General features: G+C 39.9%; 1 protein-coding gene across 6 annotated transcripts in view; it reads left to right on the top strand.

The window, feature by feature from the left end:
* The window catches only part of pkp4 (plakophilin 4), an 83,254-nt gene that overhangs the window by 33,251 nt on the left and 29,115 nt on the right, over window positions 1-20,888 (top strand). For 3 of the 6 annotated variants that reach the window (XM_061723608.1, XM_061723607.1, XM_061723603.1), the window contains exons 3-8: window positions 6,234-6,346; window positions 11,218-11,252; window positions 15,078-15,209; window positions 16,783-16,976; window positions 17,385-17,967; window positions 20,431-20,457. In XM_061723608.1, coding sequence (XP_061579592.1) covers window positions 6,234-6,346; window positions 11,218-11,252; window positions 15,078-15,209; window positions 16,783-16,976; window positions 17,385-17,967; window positions 20,431-20,457 — 1,084 coding nt within the window. The remainder of the gene's footprint in view (window positions 1-6,233; window positions 6,347-11,217; window positions 11,253-15,077; window positions 15,210-16,782; window positions 16,977-17,384; window positions 17,968-20,430; window positions 20,458-20,888) is intronic. The other 3 variants (XM_061723606.1, XM_061723610.1, XM_061723609.1) reach the window with 3 other exon arrangements.

Raw genomic sequence — 20,888 nt, 5'->3', positions numbered from 1 at the left:
TTCTGGATCGCAGGATAGCTTGAGCCTAGCTCAGCTGGTGTTGGGGCAAGAGGTGTCCATCACCAGGCCAACACAGAGACAAGGAAGACAAACAACCATGCCTGGTCTTCCTGTGCACAATTTAGGAAAACACCTGATGCATGTTTTTGAGCAGTGTAATGATGCCGGAGGTCTTAGAGAAAACACACTGAGTCATGGGGAGAACATGCAAACTCCAGACAGAAAGACCGTACACCGTTATTGTTGTTGTTGCTGTCATTTCTGTCTGAAACTATTCAAACTGCGTTTCTGCACAATTGTTAACTTTTTTCCCCAAGAAATTTAGAAATAAAGAGGAAGTTGGAAAATAGTTCTGTTATTGACATTTCTGGGTAAAGAGGAAAAAAAAGGTTTATTCTTAGGTACAGCAAACCGAAAAGCCTGAGGTGCCTGGTCTGTCAATAAAGCGGGACTGATCATATCCAATATACAAGTGTTAATAAAAGGTGAAAACCTTGAACATTCTGGCTAGATTGAGCTCCCAAAGGCATTGATTTCAAACCATTGACAACAGGTGTCACTTAGATGGATAATAATGGAGGGCTCCTGTTGAACTTCATAAATTATTCAGGTGTTTGACTTGCAAAAAAAAATAAAAAAAATATACTCTATCGTTGCAAAGATTTCTTTTAACACAATTGTCGTCTTTGTAAAAATCATGCTGAAATATTCTGCTAAATATTCTCAAATTTACCTCAGGACAGGATGATAGATTGTTCTGAGGTATGTTAGTTAGTGTCGCTGTGTGAGCTTCTCTCATCTATGCAGAACTACTGTTGGTGTGCCGAACCAGCGGTAGGCTGAAGCTACTTCAGGCATCGCAGATGGGTCTTGTGCTGTCAGCAGGGCCAGAGAGATGACACGGACATGTGTGCATTTGTAGCTTGATCTGGTGCCGTGTGTCATCTGTTTCTTTAGGGCCTGTCAAAGGACACGAGAGAGAGCAGGATCTGATTCAGCTCTAGGACGGCTGGCAGATCTGGCTTAACGAGCTTATTGTAATAGCAAATAAAGGTATTTGGGGCCTTGTTGCTACGGTTAAGCCAGCAGCCTATTGTCCTTGTCCTCTGTCCACACTATGCTTGTTATATACCAAGATTTGACCCACACCTCTTATAAAAGCATTTTAATGCTCATTACTGCAGTACTTGGCCTGATTTAGTTTGTCATTATGCTACGATTAATCCTTTTCTGTGCGTGGATAAAGCTTGGAAAATACGTGAAACGCCGATAACAGCTCTCAGCCGTGCTTACAGCTGTGATCCTTGTCTTTTTTCTTTTTCTCCAGACCATTCCCCATATTAGCTCATAACCCTCTGTTATTTCAAGTTAACTATGGATACATTGGATACATATTTATAATAGTCTTAATGAATCATGCAGAGTCAGGAAAGTTTATTGAAAATGTGTGTGTGAGAGGGTGAAAGCTTTGAAACACTTTTAACACTCTAGTGAAGGAGAACCTGAGGTTGTGATGGCAAAGAGATGTGGATGTAATCCATTGGAGCATCTGACAGGCCATTAAACTGAGCACAACAGAAATGCTGAATTGTTATATACTGTAAAGCGTTCATGAATATGGTTTTAGAGAGAGTGGGCCACCTGTATCTCAGTCCTGCTTTGTCCCAAGTGTGTGCAATCCTCCTATACACTGTGCATAACGGTATTTCATGCTCAGAAGTAATTCTACAACTACAGGAGTTTTAGTTTATTAAGTAAGAGAAAAGCAATTCATTCGAAAATCTTAGTTTATATACCCAATGTATACCCGATCTAATAATATAATATACCCAATGCTTCCTTGCTGTAAGAAAGTGGCAGGTTTTGGACAAGCAGGCCTGGACGTCTGTCGGCTATAGGTTGGGAGAAGTCCTGGGTATCAGTAGTGACAGCCATATGGCTGCAGCAGATGTCTCTCTTTTCTGAGCTCAATCAAGATCATAGACTATTTCATCAGTGGGACTGAAGGCCAGCTGCCGATGCACTAGGAAAGGTCTTATTCCTCATATTATTCATACCACAATATAATAACTGCACGGACTAAAACTATGTTGCGTCCCTGTTGAGGGGGACACTTTCCCAAACTAGGCAATTGGATTATGAGATTGGATTAGAAGAAGGCATAGAAGTGGCAGGCCAGGAATAGTGACATTTGCAGGAAGAGGCGAGCTGAGAAATCGCTGTTCACTCAGGCAGTAAACAGAACATTGTGCAGTGTCTCTCACCAAATGTTTAATCAGCTCTCACAAGCATCTGGTACATATTGATACTTAAGAGATGCATAACTCTGGGAGTTTCACATAAGCAACATCTTTTCTGCCTCTTTTTTTTCCCTGTCAGTTTTAAGTATACTTGGATCTTTCTTGTTTGGATCAGAATTTGATGTGCCTGTGACGTCAGTACTGTATTAGTCCCTTGCACTCATTTATATGACTGGTTTGAATCAGACTACGACTGCCTTCTCCCACGAAAAGATTTATGTGTAAACATCTGTCTGAATTATTCACTCTTTTATCACTGTCACCTCATGTTCCTGCACATTGGTGGCTGGCTCACAGAAAAGTAATTGGACTTGTGTCAAAAGTCAATGAAACTGCGATTAAATCATGTCGCTCCTTTTTCTTACATGGACATGCGGCACAGCAATGTCTGCAGTCTTCCATTTAATTTCCTTTAGCACTTTTCCTATGTTCTGCAAAGTTTTCCCATCTAACTGTTAAATACCACACCATCAGTCATTCCACCTTCTATAGACACATGTACTTTTGCTTTTACTTTTGCTTAACTGATGTCATACAGCAGCCACCAAGCTTCAGCTCCCAGCAAGATTTCACTCTATTGCCAGATTGTTCTGAAACTTTCTCATAAATAACAAATTTGTATGACACAAACATCAGTCCTTTTTGACCTTTCCCTGTCAGTATAATCTATTTGCATTTTTTTGTTTGCAAGATTGCATCCTTAAAACCCTGGTATCATTCAGTCTATGTCTAACCTTGATTGAGATAAAAGTTATGAAGTACAGATAAGCATGGTTCATCAGGGAGCCTAATGAAAAAACAAAGTATATTTAGTATATTTTCTTTCAGGAGATTTATGAATATGTGATGAACCTGGAGTTTGAGTCTCAGACTTGATATCTAAGATTTGCAACAAAAAAAACAGGATTTTTAATCATCATGTTGTGCCAAAAGCTATCCAGTATGTCTTTTTCCTTTGGGAATATGTACATGAATGACTTAAAAGATCTGTTTTGACGCCTCATACTGACTCCCATCCATCTTGAGCAAAGTTAGAGTAGGAACAGGAATGCATTGTTGGAGTGAAGCCTGGAAATTGACAATTTTTGTGTGACTAAATCGCTCAGTGGGTGTCACGCTAAAGATTGATGGCTCATTTCTTACGTCAAGTAAATCAGCGGCGTGGATGCTCTCTCTCTGTCCCGCTCCCTGTACATGTCACCTAGAAGCTTGTTGGGAAGCCTCGACAGTGCGGCCCTGTTCCATAAAGATTGTCTTGCGGCACAAAGCAATTTTGGTTCGCACAGTGACCTGAAAGATAATTTACAAAGTCACTTTTATTTTACAGGTGAAGTCCGCTGCTCGATACAGTGTTGAGGCATTTTTCCACTAGTACCTACTCATCTCAACTCGGCTCGACTCAACTTGGCCTAGTTTCTTTTCCATTACAATCCAGTACCCGGAGCAGAAATAGGCGGAGATGGAGCGAGGCTGCAGTGACGTACTTGATTGTGTGACACAAACGAAGAATAAAAAAACTAAACTAAAGAAGGAGAACATGGAAGAGATGGTAGATGTGCTGCTTGGTCTGTGGCTTGTGTTTGAGGCTTCAAGCGGCGAGGCTTTTTCATTTTTGTTTAGCTTGTCTCGACGCTGCTGAAAAGTCAGTTTGTAGCCACGAGTAGCTATGGACTGAGAAGGCTTCTGGTTAGGGTTGTCCTGATCAGGATTTTTTAGCTCCCGATCCGATCCCGATCACTTGAGTTTGAGTATCTGCCGATCCCGATTTTTCCCAATCCGATCACTTTTTTTGGCTCCCGATACATTTCCGATACTTTTTCCCGATCAGATACATTTTGGCAATGAATTAAAAAAAAAAAAAAAAAAAAAGAGGACTAAAACTAAATTATCCCAAGTTTCTTTTATTGTCCATTGGAGAACAACATGGACACATATTTCAACAAAGCTTATCAGCACTGGTGCCACAAAATGTTGTGCAAACTCACAAACACAAGAAAATTAAAATACTTTTTGGCTTAACCTTAGCAACATTCTGAATGGCATGAAATGAATAGCAGCAGCTTAATGCAACATGAACATATATAAAATTTCACAATTCAAAGATGTAAAGCATGTTAGTTTCGCTTACTTCGTCACTTCCGCCCGCTAACTCTAAGTGACACTGGCCGCCGGCCGGAAGTGACGTTAAATGCAACAATATATAAAACGATTTAATATATATTAAAAACATTAATAACTAGGTATGTCCCAATACTTTTTGGGCCGATACCGATGTTTTGAAAATGCCGTGATCTGGCCCGATCGTTTGGGCGGCCGATCGATCGGGACAACACTTCTTCTGGTAGATCGCTTCATTCCTTATGGCTCTGTTTAGATCTCTTTGAACCAGGTTTAGGAACATCTGCACCTCAGCATTAGATCACGGAAAAGACTTGCGCTGCCATTGCTTGTCGAATAAAATGAACAGGAATCTGGCGTGAGAGTCGCTCTTTCACTGATGTCCGCATCCTGACTCAGACGTCTGACTCCAACCCCCTGACCAATCGGTGGCCTGTAGTGTAGTGTAGTAGTAGTGATACGGCCCGACTCAGCCGCTTAGAACCTCGGCAGAGTAGTTACAGAAAAGTATCTACGCGGCACGGCTAGACCCCTAGTGGAAAAGAGTTGGTACTAGTGGAAAAGTGCCATTGGAGAGGGGCATTCAAAAATAACAGCTTAATTTTTACTGCCACGCCAAATAACAGGAATTTAATTAAAATCAACATTGATAAGATACAAATATCTGTGTGCTGTAAAACACTTTCTCCTAAGAAGTCGCCTGCAGAAGCATGTCTTTTCCTGTCATTGCACGGGTATCCCAGGCACATTAGGAAGTGCATCACAATAGGAAATGGAGTGAAGCAGCCTTCCCTCCTGCAAACTCACTCTCACTGCAGTCAAGCGCCCCACATCTCCAGCTGAAGTGGAGGAGAGGTGAGCAGTGCGGGGTAAAAAAGTAGTAGCTCGGGGGGAGGGGTGAGGAGACCATGTCCACAATGTGGAGGGAAATTTCAGTGCAGCCCCCGGGAATCACAAGAGAGGTGTGAAAAGTAGGCTGGTTACAGTGATGTAGAGTGACTTAATTCCCTCAGACAGGTCACAAAAGAAGTTGATAGCCAGTTCGTGTGTAGGCATCTGGCTGCGAATGTAATTGACCATGGTAATGTTCATTACATGGGACAGCTAAGGATAGCAATGAGAGGAGCCTTCCATCTGTGCAGCCAGTTATGGTGAGTGAGGTCTTAACTAAAACTAATACTGCCAAAATAGTAATGTGCTTGGAGAAAAAAAGGATTTCTAGCATATGTAAATGTGTGTGTGCGTGCGTGTGCGAGTGCGTGCGTGTGTGTGTGTGTGTGTGTGCTACAGTTTTGCTGTGTACTGTAGACCTCGTGTGTCTCATGATGCAGTGCTTGGAACTGGAGAGCTATGCGAGTAATGGCCTTGCTCAGACTAGATAATTAGTCAAATGCTGATTTCTTCCCAGCTCTCATAGGAGCGGTGCCACAAAGGCTAAATATCACCCACTGAAGTGGTGCTTATCCCTCTGTGTGGGCTGGGGAAAATGGCGATATCACAGACAAAACCCCTTGCGTGTATATAAACTTATATTTGTGTATTGGGAAAGGCATGGTACCTATTTTTAAACTGGCTGGGGAAAAAATATTTTCATTTGGCATCTGCTTGTTTGTAGTACATTAAACCTCTTTATTGTCATTAACCTACATGCCATAATGAAACACAATGGTGTTCAAGCAAGATGTCAACTGCAAAGCTGCTTTCCAAGTAGTGACCTCACATTTGTCATATTTTTCAATAGCATCAACATAAAACCCGGATTAGATTTAATCAATTTGATCTGCTGTCTCACGTGCCTCCATGTCTTGTGTGCAGGAGCTTCAGTTTGAGCGGCTGACCAGGGAGCTGGAAGTGGAGAGGCAGATTGTGGCCAGTCAACTGGAAAGATGCAGACTCGGGGCCGAGTCACCAGGCACCGGTAGCAGCAGGTAATCAGAAGTTGCACATGCACACTCTAGCAGCCACAGTCCAACACATGGCTGTTTCTCGCCCACCCACCCACTCACAGCAGTGCATATATTCCATAGAGCATGCAACCTTATGGCATCATACCACTGATATGAACACATTTGACAGAACTGTAAATGTAAACGTTTTGCCTCCTGTCTTGTTGTTTGGAAATTAAAATAATTATTTGATTTTTAGTGATATTGCATCGGTTTGCATTAAATTCACCCAAGCAACTTTTAGGTGAAGTGTAGTGGATATTCAACATACAGTGTTGTCATCTCTGCAGTTTTCTCTTGCAACTTGTTCCCACTTCATCAGTGAAGACTCAAGGGTACTTGATCATCTCACTTCTGCGCCGCCTACTAAAGCTCAGACATCTCAGATTTATTTGTAAAGTTCAGTGTCACATAGAGTCCCAATAGGTATCAAAGGCCCAGTGTGAAAAAGTTTTTAACTTCCATCAATCCGTTTTCTACCGGGTCGCGGGTGCAGTAGTCTTAACAGAGATGCCAGAGAGTTTTAACAGAGAGTTTTGAACTTATTGTCTTTATTTTTAGACTCATTGTCTCAGGTGCCTGGGCATAATGGTGCGACCCAGGTGCATACCACATTAAATTGTATCCTTTTTCAGTTAGTTTGGTTCATGCTCACAAGAGTTGTTTTCCCTCCTGCTCAAACACCGCTCCGTAAGCAATGTACTATGACTGATCAACGTCGGGCTTGGCAGATCATGTTTCCATGGCAACTTGGTGCTCATATTGTTTGCGTGTTCCTCTCAAGGAAAATTTTTGAAATAATCGAAATCACATAGCTTTGACGCCACAAACAGACCATATTGGAGTTTGCTGATTGCAGCACCTCTTCAGCTGTGTTCACGCTGACCCACGTGAACCGCACTCTTACCCAGAGGTCCTTTGGGCAGTTCTAAATTGTGCTTGTGTGAAAACACTGGAATTAATGTATAGAGCTGCTTTTCTACCATATTTCAGTTGAGAAACGTTTAAGGGGATCTTAAAAATCCTTGCTGCATTATGTAGACTGGAAAACTAGAAGATTATTTTTGACATGGTGTTTTGTCATGAGAGGAAAAAAAAACACTACGAAGCTATTAAATATCTAAAGGAAAATTCCAGAGTTAAAACAACCCTGGGACTATAAGATCGCAAGGAGTCTAAACTTTAGTTAGGAACAAAAAATACATGTATTTAAGCAATTTTGAGTTGGACAGCAATATTTACTTTACTACAGAATTGCAAATAGAGTTAAACGGTCTTGGAGCAATGAAGCTATGTCACAGAAACACTGGTGTTTTTCTAAATGTTACTTGTGTTAAAGGAAAAGAAACTTGAATTAGCATATTACTGCAAAGTAGTCTATTGATATAAACTCTAATGGCATATTTGAGCTGCATTAACTCGCAAATGACCCATAAAACAATTGAAAAATATCTGAATGCACAGAGCTTGGTTCCAGTCGAGTCTGTAATGTCTCTTCATATTTTTTGGCTCTATTACTATAAGCTCTGTCCCCTTAGATAGTTGAACATTGCACTGCAGTCAAAAACAACCTCTTACCACTTGCAGCTTGCACTGTTCAGGATTAAGTGTGCATTTCCTATATTTCCCCTTTTCTTTAGTTTATACAGTGGCTCACATGCTGTCAAAAGTTATGGTCAACAATATGCACCAGCTTTCTACTTCTATTTACTTTTAGTATTACTCTCTTCAGAGTCTGTGGAAAGCATTTTTACAAATGTGCATTGAAACATGTAATAGGTATTAGACAATAGTTTCTTAAGAAATGTTAAGAGCGAGAACTGTGTTGTGCTGTGAAAAAGGGTTTCTGTTAAGAATCTTTGGGCCATTTCTTTGGGCCAGTAAGTGTTTAATGTAAACATAAGTCGACCCTGCTGTTGACACGGTTTAAAAATGTGGACCTACATTGCCGAGGAATAGTAATAAGAAGAACTGTATTAATGTGGTGAACAGCTAAATTGAAACGTGGCACCACATCTGTTTAATGGCTCCCTACAAACTGAGAACCTGATTTATGGCAGATGCATTAAAGGGTTAAGTTATCAATCCTGCTGCATGGTTATTACAGTGATTAAGGATTTTTGGCGGGCTGTGGAGGTTAAAGGGCTGAGACACGCTGCAGCCGCTCCTGTGTAAACATAGCAGTCAGGCATTAGACCGTTACTGAAAACACAGACATGTGAATCAAGAATTCATAAATAGAACCATTATACATTTTATCTTTCTTCATTTGGATATAGTTTGCAGTTAGTACGAAGTTCTTAGCAATGAATAGCCTCAATTCTGTCTATTTTACAACACAATTTTTTTTTTTCCCATATGACTGCTTTATAATGCTTAAAAAAGAATGATATGTATGCAATAATCAAATAGTAAGAGAGTAAACAATTGTCCCCCCCAGCAAAGATTTTAGAATCCTTGCCTAAATATTTATACATATTTTAGATTTTATGTGCATGAAACTTTAAAAGATGACCACATTTTAAAACATGCTAACGCTGACAGTTTTCTTACTGGGGCAGCAGGACCACCTTCTACGACCCTATTTAAAAAAGAAAAGCGCACGTAAAACCATTTACACTTCTTTTTCTTTCTTTTTTTTAAGCCACAGGGGAACAAATAAAATGGTTGTCAAAGTACATTTGGGTTTGAATGAAGATCTGCTTTTCAAGTAGAAGTCAAACTGACTTGCTCAATAGCACAGCATGGCAACAGCAGAGGTGACAGCACCCTTAAGGGTTCTGATGGGACTCATTACATTTCACGACGCCTCTTGTGGTGGCTTCTCCTTTTATTTCTGCAAGCACAAAGGGGCAGTGATCAGACGTGCCCTCTGGAAAAGCTCATCAAAGATTCGACCTCCCACCCAGCCAGTCGTTCACTGGCCGTAGTGGTTTATGGAAAATAAAGGGGGACCGACAGTGTTAAGACTGTTGTGTATCACTACTGGCAGTTTTACTATTACTAACATCACCTTAGCCCGGTCTGCTGGTCAACATGCAGTGCACAGACTCATCATCATCATCATCATCATCACGGTATCCCTTCATTTAGTCAATCTACCGTGGTTCAGTGGAGCACAACTTTCCCATCATCTTCTTTTTAATTACCTGCATACTCATTAAAATTCTAAGAATTGTGCTTCTTAAAGTGCATCAAGTGTCGCCTTAAAAGAAAAAAATCGTTCAGCAGTATTAGCAACATTGAAGCCTTGATAGTCATGATTAGAAAATGGAAGCTATTAAAAAGAGAAGCATGGCGACAGGCGCGGTGACTACGTTGGTCCTAATCAGATCAGGTCATCAGATGTAACATTCTCAGCCTGAGGAAGTCATGGAGGTGAGGACATGAAGCCATTCACAAATCGGTGACTTTTCAGCTTCATTCAGACACGACTGTGAAGGCGATGGACAGAGCAGCAGTGCACGTGCAGTATTTCCTATTCACAAGAGATTGTGCTTTATATCAAGTGAGGCACCTTACAAAAAAGACTAATTTGAGAGTTTTGTGTCATTACGCCACATTCATTCATATTAGCATAATCTTTCAGTGGGTGCATAAAACCTGTCAGGAGTCAATTGAGGCTGAAAATATCTCTTATTTTTTATTTGTTTATGCTTATTTAAGTCATTTTTACATGCAGGGTTACTATACCAACGCAAGAAAAACACTGTTTTCAAGGTAAAATTTTGTAGCTATTATCTATTATGTGTATTTGAATAGGGAGCAGATGATTCAGCTGCATCTGAAACACTTTTAAGCAACATTTTCTCTTGTTCATTCAGCTGAGAGGCTGTTAAACCACAGATGTGCTGCTGTTAATCATCAAAGGTAAAATGATGGGATTATGAAAGTTTGGACAGTGGTTTCATTTATTGACTTAATTACAAAAGCTGTCAAATTCCTCTTAAACAACTGATCCGAAACCAAATAAATCTGCGACTAGTTTGTGGCTCTCTGTTAATGTCCCTGCCATAGTTCAAACTTGTGTCGTATAGGAAGTGAGGCGTGTATATTATCCAACCACACTGCAGTTTCAATCAGTGTAAATTTGACATTCATGGCCTCTACTTTCATTGGATAGGATCAGTTCTTGCATTTTTAATGAGAAACTTTGTAAAAGCAGAGTGAATTAACTTTCCTCCATGTGCATGTCCTGATAGTAGATGCAAAAGGAGGAGAGTTTAGCCAGAGAGGTGTACAGATTTATGAATGACAAGGTCGCACCAACCAGGCATGTATACTTGTACAAACCGTTGTATTTATATTGTTTTTGTATAGATACTAAGTAAAAATTACTTCATTTTGTCTGCAGGGACCCTATACACACATTTTTGGGTCTTGTTTTGAGTCTTCAAATGCATATTTCTCTCTACCTTAAAACTTCGATTCACGTTGTTTTGGTCAATTATGAAAGTTTACTCTCATTACCATCTGTTAATAAGTTTGTTTTAATTACTGGAATGTTCATTCAACCCAGTGGTTCCCAAACCTTTTCTGGGTGGCCCCCCTTTGGTTTAAAAGAAAGTTTGTGTACCCGACTCCCCACCCCCACCCCGAATACACACCCTCCAACCAGGCACACATTTTGTTTTCAAACTCCACTGCAGTTTCTTTCACACCTCACCAACCTTTTTTTGAACAATTAAACAAATAAAAGTAAACTGCAATAAGTCACAGGTTGCAATAAAACAAACTACAACCGCTTTTAAAACACTGATATAACCTTAGTGTCTTAATCAGGCTCTCACAGTTTTTTTAATTTCTTTATTTTTTTGTGAATATAATTTTTTTTTGTCATTTTCCCCTCACAGCTCATCTGAGAAGTCCCTGCCATGGAAACCTGCAGGTATGTCACCTCATAATAAATTATCGGTTTTCTCTTTCCATTTATACAATGTGACCATCCATTCAGATAGTTGGTTTCTTAATGTTCATTAATGGAAGCACTGGGGCAAAAGGTTTTATGCAATCCTTTAATCAACTTTATCCTTTGTACGAAAGTAAAGTACATCCACTCCAGTATCCATAAACTTCTATTCCTGTTTTAACTTCATTTCTCCTCTGAAGTCAAGTCAGAAGTCTAAATGCTTCATATCAGACATTGATGCATCTTTGCTTGTAGTCTTTCCCCACTGAGGTCCATAATCAATGATAAGTAGACGCTATCACAATGATGGAATATTGAAGGCATAGCTGCTCAGCCTAGTGTTTCCAGTTCGCGCTGAGTCTCTTAGTGTTTGTGCGTATCTCTTCGAATCGAGAACGTGTTTAACATTTTCTCAATAATCAGTACTGATGCAAGTCTTTTCAAGCAAGCAATTGACAGCTGCAGGCATGTCTTTGTTTTAATAGTTGTATAAGCTATATTTGCCCACTCAAACAAAACGATGTTGAGTAGCTGAAGGATTTCTCTCAGACCTCTTCGCTTTATTTGTTTAGCCCTTACCAGATCTTCATGAGAGAACAGATAATAAACTACATTTTCTCATGTCTTTCACGGCTTATTAATTCCATTGAAAAGCAGAATTTTTCCAGTGGCTATTAATCTTGTATTGTCAGTTCTGTCAGCAGAGCCCACAGGGGGTTATAACTGTACATAAGTACTAGGAATATTAATAGTACTTGCTTTTCTCATTTGCTCCCAATTTCCTTGCTGAATGCATTTCATAAGTGTTTTAACAGAGTCGGGAAATAATCCCAGTTGTTGTTTTGCTTTGTATTGATTTGTGTAGATGATAAATATGGAAACATATTCTTTGTCTTTTCAAGTAAATCAAACTCTGGATGTGTGGAACAGAGTATTGTGGGGTTTTTTGTTGGTTTTTTTTCTTTAGGTGACATGTCCTGATAATGCACTGTATTTACCCTCTGGAAAATAGAAGTATTACTGCAGAAACACTCTAGAAATGTCAGAGCAGTCACATATAATGTGTACAGGATGTGGAGGCGAAAACCCACCAGCTCTCTCTCTCCTTCTGTGTCCCTGCAGTTGTTACCATGCTGGCTGTTCAAATATAACAGATTTTTACCAGGCGTTTTTATTCTAAACGGAGAAAAAAGTTTATTCAAAAAGGAAAAAATCATAAAGCAAAGCTGTGTTAAAAGAGGGCTCCCAGAGCCAAGCGCATTCATCTCCACCTTTGATGATGCCCTGCAGCCATTTCATTCGCCCTTGCTGCATAAAAATGAAGACAACAAAGTGATGCATCCTGTGATCCAGGGTGCTACTTTTTAAAAGAACTGAAATGTCATTTAATTTGCAGTCATTTAGTGTGGTATGGGAAAAATTTGTGTTTAACTATATTTGAATGTCCCAGGAGTGATTGGCTCTCAGTGAGTCCTGAATGCATTCATATCTTCACTCACTGTAATTTTGAATCAAATTACCCAGGAAGCATTTTAGTTCAAAGTTGGAACATCCTTTTTTTCTCATATTTTGGCTTCTCATATACTTAATAGGGTCAAGGGACAGTATGAACTTGTAACATATCTATCAGAACTAGACAAACACGAGTTCTTAGAGTTTAAATCATATTTAATGCAGTCAATCAGTTCAGTGAGTCAACTCATGCTACAATCAATAAACACATTTTATGATAGATACATATACCATGTACCATGTAAATACTACAGAAATATACAGTGTGTGTGTATGTATGTATGTTAGTATGTATATGTATGTATGTATATATATACAGTATATGAGAGAGAGAGAGATATACATACATACACACGTATCTAAGTGCTCATCATACATATGCAAATATACCAATATAAATTCATACATACAGTCAATTATGCATACATAACCATATATCCATTTGTGTGTATATACTTATTGATTAACGCTGAAAAAAGGTGTGCAGTCCTCAATAAAGACAAGCAAATATGTAAACACGTAAATAGGTTTATCATCTATTCACATATTATATATTGTGTGGTGTGTACTAGGATTCATGGTTTAACACCAGTGTAGATAGCTATATTTCTATATAAATGTAAAATACATACACGCACATGTACATGTGCTTAAATACATATACAAGCATACAATATAAATTATATGAATATATTCATTCATATATATATATATATACATATATATATATATATATATATATATATATATATATATATAAATATATATATGTGTGTGTGTGTGTGTATGTATATATGTGTATATACTGTGTATGTATGTGTATGTATATATATATATATATATATATATATATATATATATATATATATATATATATATATATATATATATATATATATATATACACATACGTGTGTGTGTGTGTGTGTGTGTATAAACATAGAAAAAAACTTGCCAAAAATGATAACTAGTCAGAAATATAATTATAATAATGATTTCAATGGTAATTCTAACAATGGTATTTATTATCCTCACTGGTTACTGCCACCAACATCCTCGTCACATAAACTTCATCTTCCACAAGGATTACCTACACTGAGATATTAGCAGTCATGAGCAACAACTGGACCTCGTCTCCTAATCGCTAGACTCTGAGGTTACAGGTGGATGCTAGAGGTGATGGGAGTCGTGCATCTGTTGGCAAGGCAGAGGAGGACAGCGTTTTGCTTTTTAAATAGACCAGTGAAGAGGGTGTTATTGGGATGAGCCATGTAGAGGGATGCATGCATGTGTGCAATATCTGTCTGAATTAGCTCACAGGCGTCGCCACATTTATGTCATTGTACTCTGGCAAACTTTAACTTTTCTTTGCAATTTGACCCAGTTCATTCCTGTAAAATTTTACTATTTCTCTTTTCCTGAATCCTAACAAGAAATGTGTATTTAGTTTAAAAGTAACAGAGAAATACAGTACTGTAAGATAATGCAAGTGGTTAAAAGAGAAAGCAAAAATAAACGGAGACCAAACTCTTAAAAAGGCTGTTTTATCCAAGGTCTTTTTTTCCTCTCCACTAATAAAACTGTCAGAAGTTATAGTCAGTAAAAACTGAAAAGGATTTACACTGACTGAAATTATGGAAGCATCTATACCCAGGTCACGTAAGGGTGAACTTCCTCCCTGCAGGCACTGCCCTGTGTGTATTGTGACAATCTGAACTCGAGACACTCCTTAATCTGGTTTGAGTCAATTGCATCTGTAAATAGACAAACATCTTCAGATTTCTGGAAGTGGAAATGCAGGTTGTCAAGTTGTCAAACAGTTTCATTCAATAGGTCAGCTTTGGTGACAATGACTGCTATTTTGTAGGACTTTGCACTCATTCACACAGAGCTAAACAGTTGAGACGTCACTGAACTAGTCTGTCAACATTGGCCTCCCTGATCTCTTCTGCTTTTGTTCTGGTGCATGCGGAGGAACCCATTCGGTCTGGTCACACTAAACTAGATTTTGACTACAGGGAAACATTATGGACAGGGAAAGACGGCTGATTCCAGTTTCTGTTTGCCAAATGGCGTAGTTGGAGGCACAATGGGAGTTAACACATATTTTGAAACATTCAAATTTAACTACTCCAGCTGTACACAATCATGAAACCAATGTTCCGGGAATAGTTTTATTTCAATTCTCAAACAATTTTACTGCTTAAATGACAGCGATAATCGTTGAAGCCCGATCTGATTGACTCTGGCTAAAAGCTACCTCTGTCTGTGTTTATTTTACTGTCTTCTCAGATATCTCCGCCTCAGGGGACACCAAGTCTCGGGTGCCTGACAGCTCCCAGTCACCCAGCTATCGAATTAGGGCTGAATCGGAGCAGGTGTCGGTGTACTCCCCGGAGCAGTCTTCTCTTCATGAAAGTGAGGGTCTGTTTTTCACTTCTCTCCATCTTCTGCAGTCCTCTTTTTCTCAGCTCACGTAATTCCTTTGGTCTCAGCATTGTCCCATGGCATTGACAGCAATTTTCAGCTATTGGCTGTGTCTTTGCTTCTCATTTGATATCCCCCAAAGTCTGTTTTCTTTTGCCATTGTAGCATTTTTTTTTAATCACTGACTCTCAAAGGTTTAAGTGTCTGTAACCCCTTTAAAACCAGAATCCATGAAAGACAGGATTATTCTACCTTTATTGCACTGTGTGTGAAAATTATAGACAAAAACTGAGGAGCTGATGTAGGAGATTTAGTCGGTAGGTGATTAGGTCCCAAAGACAGACTTTCACATAGTCTTAGAAGAGTTTTAGAACTGATATAAAGTAATTTTTATTCATGCTATGATATTTTTTTTAAATGTTCCGGAGGGGTGGTATTTGGAAATATCTGGATCAGTTGCTCCTGACTAGGGCTGGGTATCGATTCAAATGTCAAGAATCGATTCGATTCCGATTCTTAATATTCAGAATCGATTATCATGATTCGATTCGATCCGATTCGATATTGATTTGGCTTAGTGTTATTTAAAATGTTTTTTGAGCTGTTGCCTGAATCATATGACTGTAAAATAACTAGTGAAATAATAATTTCACCATAATTATTGTGAAATAACTAAGAAATAAATAACCCAAACAGGCCTTTCAATATCCATTTAAAGTGCAAAAAAGAAAGAAATTGCAACAGTTCATGCAGTAAACAAATCGTTTTAGCTTATCTAATTTATTCTGTCACCACGCACACATATTGCCATGAAGCACCAGCCATTTTTCAGAAGTGTCATGACAAACTGTGTGTCCGACTACTGGGATTAAAGTTCACCTGGCAAAAATGATGAAAAAAAAACAGGCCTACTCCTGACTTATTTTTAAGATTTTCCTGCTGTGTCCCTAATAAAATGTCCTGAGGACCACATAGTGGGTGTGGGGTTCAAAGGACTCAATAATTTTCCCCAGGAAGAATTATTGTTTATTGCTGCATTCTCCTGTCCGTTCCCTCAAATATGTTGCTGATACATTTAAATACATCTACTTCTCATTTACAAAGAATATCAAGGAGCTTCACCTTCAACGAAACATTATATGCATTTTCCAGACTGTACTTTTTGCATCATCTCCCACTCCCTTTTATTGTGTCTTAAGAACAGAATCTCCCGATGTGAAATGCAGAAAAAGAAGGTTCACATAAAATTTCCAGCACCTTCGCAAGAAAATCTTATTTTAATTTTTTTTATCAATGTGTGAAAAATGCTTACACGTCTGCATTAAAGGGGCTTACGGTGGCAGCTGATCCCTCATTAAACGTGAAGGAAAGCTGGATGAGGGTAAACCAAATCACAGTGTGGTTGAACTGTCATCCTCCTGCTGTGACGGTTGTCATTAGAAAGGCCATCTTTGTAAAGGTCACGTCTGTTACGAAACCTCTTATGATACGTCTTTATCCTGTGCCCCTAAACCTTCCCTTTCCTCTTTCTCTTCATTTCATGCATTCTGTCTGTCACTCTCTCCCTCAGGGTCTGGAGGGAATTCATGTGGCTCAGCTCAGATGAACTCTTACTCAGATAGTGGCTATCAGGATGCCAGCAGTGGCTACATCAGCAGCCAGAGCCAGGGCAAGGCAGAGCTGAGGATACAGCACTCCTTCCCTGGCGCTGGCACCGGCACGCTGATAAGGAATGCCAAGGCTGAGGGCCAGGCTTCAGCACAGGTACCGGCAGCAAGCATTATCAGTGTATTCCAGTTTGTACAGTGTTCAAAGTTTTGTGAAATTTAAACGCACTAAAATTGCGTTCACGTGTGGCACCGTGAATAATGTAAAGGTGTAAAGCCCAGAAGGTATTTAGTGAGCTAATCCGCGCAACATAATCATGCTTCATACAGATTTTTACACACAAACTGCTGAGAAACCAAATGGTGTTGTCACACACAAATGTGGCTCAGAGCAAAGTCATGCCCTGTGATGAAATGATTTATGTGAGGCTGTTATTGTGACTGTTTCTGTGCAAGTCCCTTTCTGTCACTTCCAGCAGGGGAACATTTATTAATCCTGGTGGAATAAACAAACAAACTCACTGTTTTTTTGTTTTTTTGTTTTGTTTTTGTAAATTACTTGCAGATTCATGCAGTCACGACAGCAGTGCCTGGCCGTGCTATGCGAAGGGTTAGCTCAGTGCCTTCTCGCGCTCACTCGCCAGCCTACGCCAGCAGTATCTCCCCATCCCGCGGCTCCCTGCGTACCTCAGCTGGCAGTGCCTACGGCTCCCCCATCATAAGCGAACCCAAACCCCTCTCCAGCATCTACTCGACTACCTTGCCCTCTGCCCAGCGCACCAGTAGCGCAGGTGGCGGCGGCGGCGGCTCACCTTACTCTACCCAGAAAAACTCCCCATCTGGAGTGCGCCGCATGGGCTCCACCAACTCCCGCTCTGGAAGCGCTAGTCGCACCACTTCACCCTATCATACCTCTGCAGGTTCATCCACGGGCCGCATGGGCTCACCTCTGACCATGCTGGACGGTATCAACCCTCCACTGACGAAGCAGCCCACTCACTCATCGTCTCCAGTCAGGGCCAGTATGACCGCTGTGCCCCAGCACTACAGCTCCACTCTGCCTCGCTCTGTGCTCCACAACACTGACCCCTATGGACCTCAGAGTTACGACATTTACGAGAGGATGACGCGACCTGACAGCCTTGCAGGTGCTCCACTGAACACACGGACACAAATACACACACACCCTGCTGTTTAGAGTGCTTCAGTGCGCTTCTGTCAAATCAGAAAAGATCACTTGGTTCTGTTTGTGCCTGCGGTTATGTGAATGATCCAAGAGCTCAAGTTTAGAAAAATACCTCGGCATTTTTTTTAAAGTATCTACTGTTTTGAAAAGCCACAGATAAGAGATGTACCTTATATGCTCTTTAGAGGCTTGTACACATCACACAAAGGCTAACAGGAAGGGGCATTCCTACTGTGTATCCTCATAGTGTGTATGTAATTCCAGTTCAGCAGTTTCAACGGAGGCAGGACATACAGTATTGTAACTAAATGCCTCTTTGGATGAGCATCTACATGGAAAAAGGTCACACCTGAATACTTGTAACCACTTTACCCAAAACATGACTTTTTGCTGGTATAGGCGTCCTTTATATAAAAATACCAAAAATAGTCAGTTATGTGGATGTAATGTTTATTCTTTATCGGAACACTGAAATATCTGGGGGATTTTTCTCCTTCAAAGTAAAATAGCAGCTGTGAACTTGCCCTTAGTCATATCTTTGGTGTGGTTTATGAAAGTGTGTACAGACGAAAGCAACACATTTAAAGACCATAACATTTCACATGGAGGCACTAAAATTTGGCAAGAACAATTTGTGGATAAAATGAAATATGACCGACTGATGAGATTAGTCTGCAAGACGGCATGCAACTCACTCAGCCCAGTGTGTGGGCTGACATTGGCAGTGCAGTTTTTGTATTTATTATCTCAAATATGCCTATCTGAAGCTGTGGTCCAACACAGCCCGTAGGGGACGGTGTAATGCCTGTGTCATGGCTTCATGTAGTGGCCTGTTCTTAGATTTTAGTCACTGTACCTCCAGTTATGCAGTTATGCGAGTGTGCTTAGCCCTCAGCACATTTGGGGCTACTGTGGGTAGCAAGCAGCTATTGGCAGTGGAAAAAGGTTTTAATTACTTTTGTATATCAGTTGTACTGATATTTGAATGACTGAGAAACAAAACTTCATGCGCATTGTAATTTAGGAGTAAAGAGGACATTTCCCTGATATTGGCAAGGGAGGGAAAAAAGCCTTTTACAAGGCAACTCAAGTGAGTTACACAGGTTTTATGTCAGATTAAAGATTTGCATGAGGGGAAAAGATAACCCTGATATCTGGTACACTTTTACACTCTATAACAAAATTCGGAATCACTTACTTGCTATTTAACTTGCTATTTAATCACACGTGTTAGGAGGTGTCCCTCGTGGATTTTTCCTTTCAAAACTCTTATTTTGATTAATGATTTTTTTTTAGGTGATGATTCACTGAGGGGGAAAAATGAAGTGTCTCTTTTGTGTGTGTGCAGTTCTGTCAAACTGCCAACCCAAACCATTAAGTAAATGTCATCTTTCTTCGAGACTGAATTAGAATGAGAGTTGGTTAGATCTTTTCAAACTTGTATCTGGTCCCAGTACGGAGGCAAACCTCAGGAACAGGACCAGGCCTGTTCCTATCGCATTTACAAGGAAGTTCCTGCACAAATAAATACATCATTATGTAACATTGCATTGTAAAGATTAAAGCTGTGTTCTCCTTTCAGCAGAAGTTGCAGTGCATTTCAGGGAGTGTTCTTCTCTTTACCAGTTTCTTTAAACACTTTCCATGGAAAGCTGGTGCTCCCGTTTACCACTGTTGGCAGGAAATGGTCACTGTGAAAGTGTGAAAGGAAACAAATTTAAGCCAAAACATGAGCGCGTCTTATCCAAACAACTTAAATGTCAACATTACATGTCCTTGTATCCCTGAGAATACACCCACAAAGCTGGATGTAGACTGGACAAACGGTTACAGTATGAAGAAAGCCCAGCTCATGGACATCAATGCAGATTCTTTTGTCAAGCTTCTTTTGTGTTTGTGAAATGGCACGGCTCATATACAGACAACAGGCGGACGTTAAAATCCAACAGCATTACCTTAACACCTGACATGCTGGCATTTGGTTGTGTTTAAACCTGCAAAAGACACTATTATGCTTTTACTACTGTTGAAAAGCTGCACAGATGCGGTCACTGCACAGCTGTCACATGTGAGGCAGCTGATGCATCAAATCACATCAAATCACATACAAACATCTAAGCATTCTTACACTAAGCAGGATATGATGATGCCTATATTGACTTTAACTAAAGAAGAAGTTTGTCCTCAAACAAAAAAAGAAAAGAAAGGAACCCTCATGTACAGAAATATTAGTATTTATTTCTGGTACAATTTGAAATTTTCACTGGAAGGGGAAGAGAAATTCTTTTAAAACTCATGAAAGCAGACATTGACTGAAAACCAGTGCCTTAATATGCTTATCTCTCTACTACTGTTATGTGGTTAATTGCCTTCTTTTATTTTTGTTTTCCTCTCCTAACTTCATGCTGCCGTGGGATTTTCTCAGATGCCCTTGTTGATGGTGACATTCAAGGTGAATGTTTTTGGTCAATGTGTAAAGTGTTCCTGTAAATCCCCCGTCTTTTGTGTGTGTTGGTGCTGCATGCATTTTCATCTGTTAAAGTTCAAGTGTTGATTGTAGCTTCAGGATCATGCTATTCACTTTGATGCTTGTGTTAATCCTCCAGTGTTACAATAGGCACCTTAAAAAAGACATGGCTAAAAGTAAAACCAGAGTCAGATGCTTGGCCTTGATGGCATTAGTGATGGGACTGAAGGGGTTCAGGTGGTTTGATGCCATGTCACTCAGACAGGGCAAAAGGAAAACCCTGTTCATCTCTGCTGGATCGTATCACACCTGCAGCCTGCAGTAGTTACCTGGTAGCGGTTTGTAGATTTGCATTTTTTTTTTTTCACTAGACACAGCATATAGTTGGTGACCCCTATGAATTATGAGCAGAAAGT

This window comes from Cololabis saira, chromosome 6 (assembly GCF_033807715.1).
Source record: "Cololabis saira isolate AMF1-May2022 chromosome 6, fColSai1.1, whole genome shotgun sequence".
Taxonomy (NCBI): domain Eukaryota; kingdom Metazoa; phylum Chordata; class Actinopteri; order Beloniformes; family Belonidae; genus Cololabis; species Cololabis saira.
The sequence above is the reverse complement of the archived record's forward strand: the minus strand, read 5'-3'. Positions and strand labels throughout refer to the sequence as shown.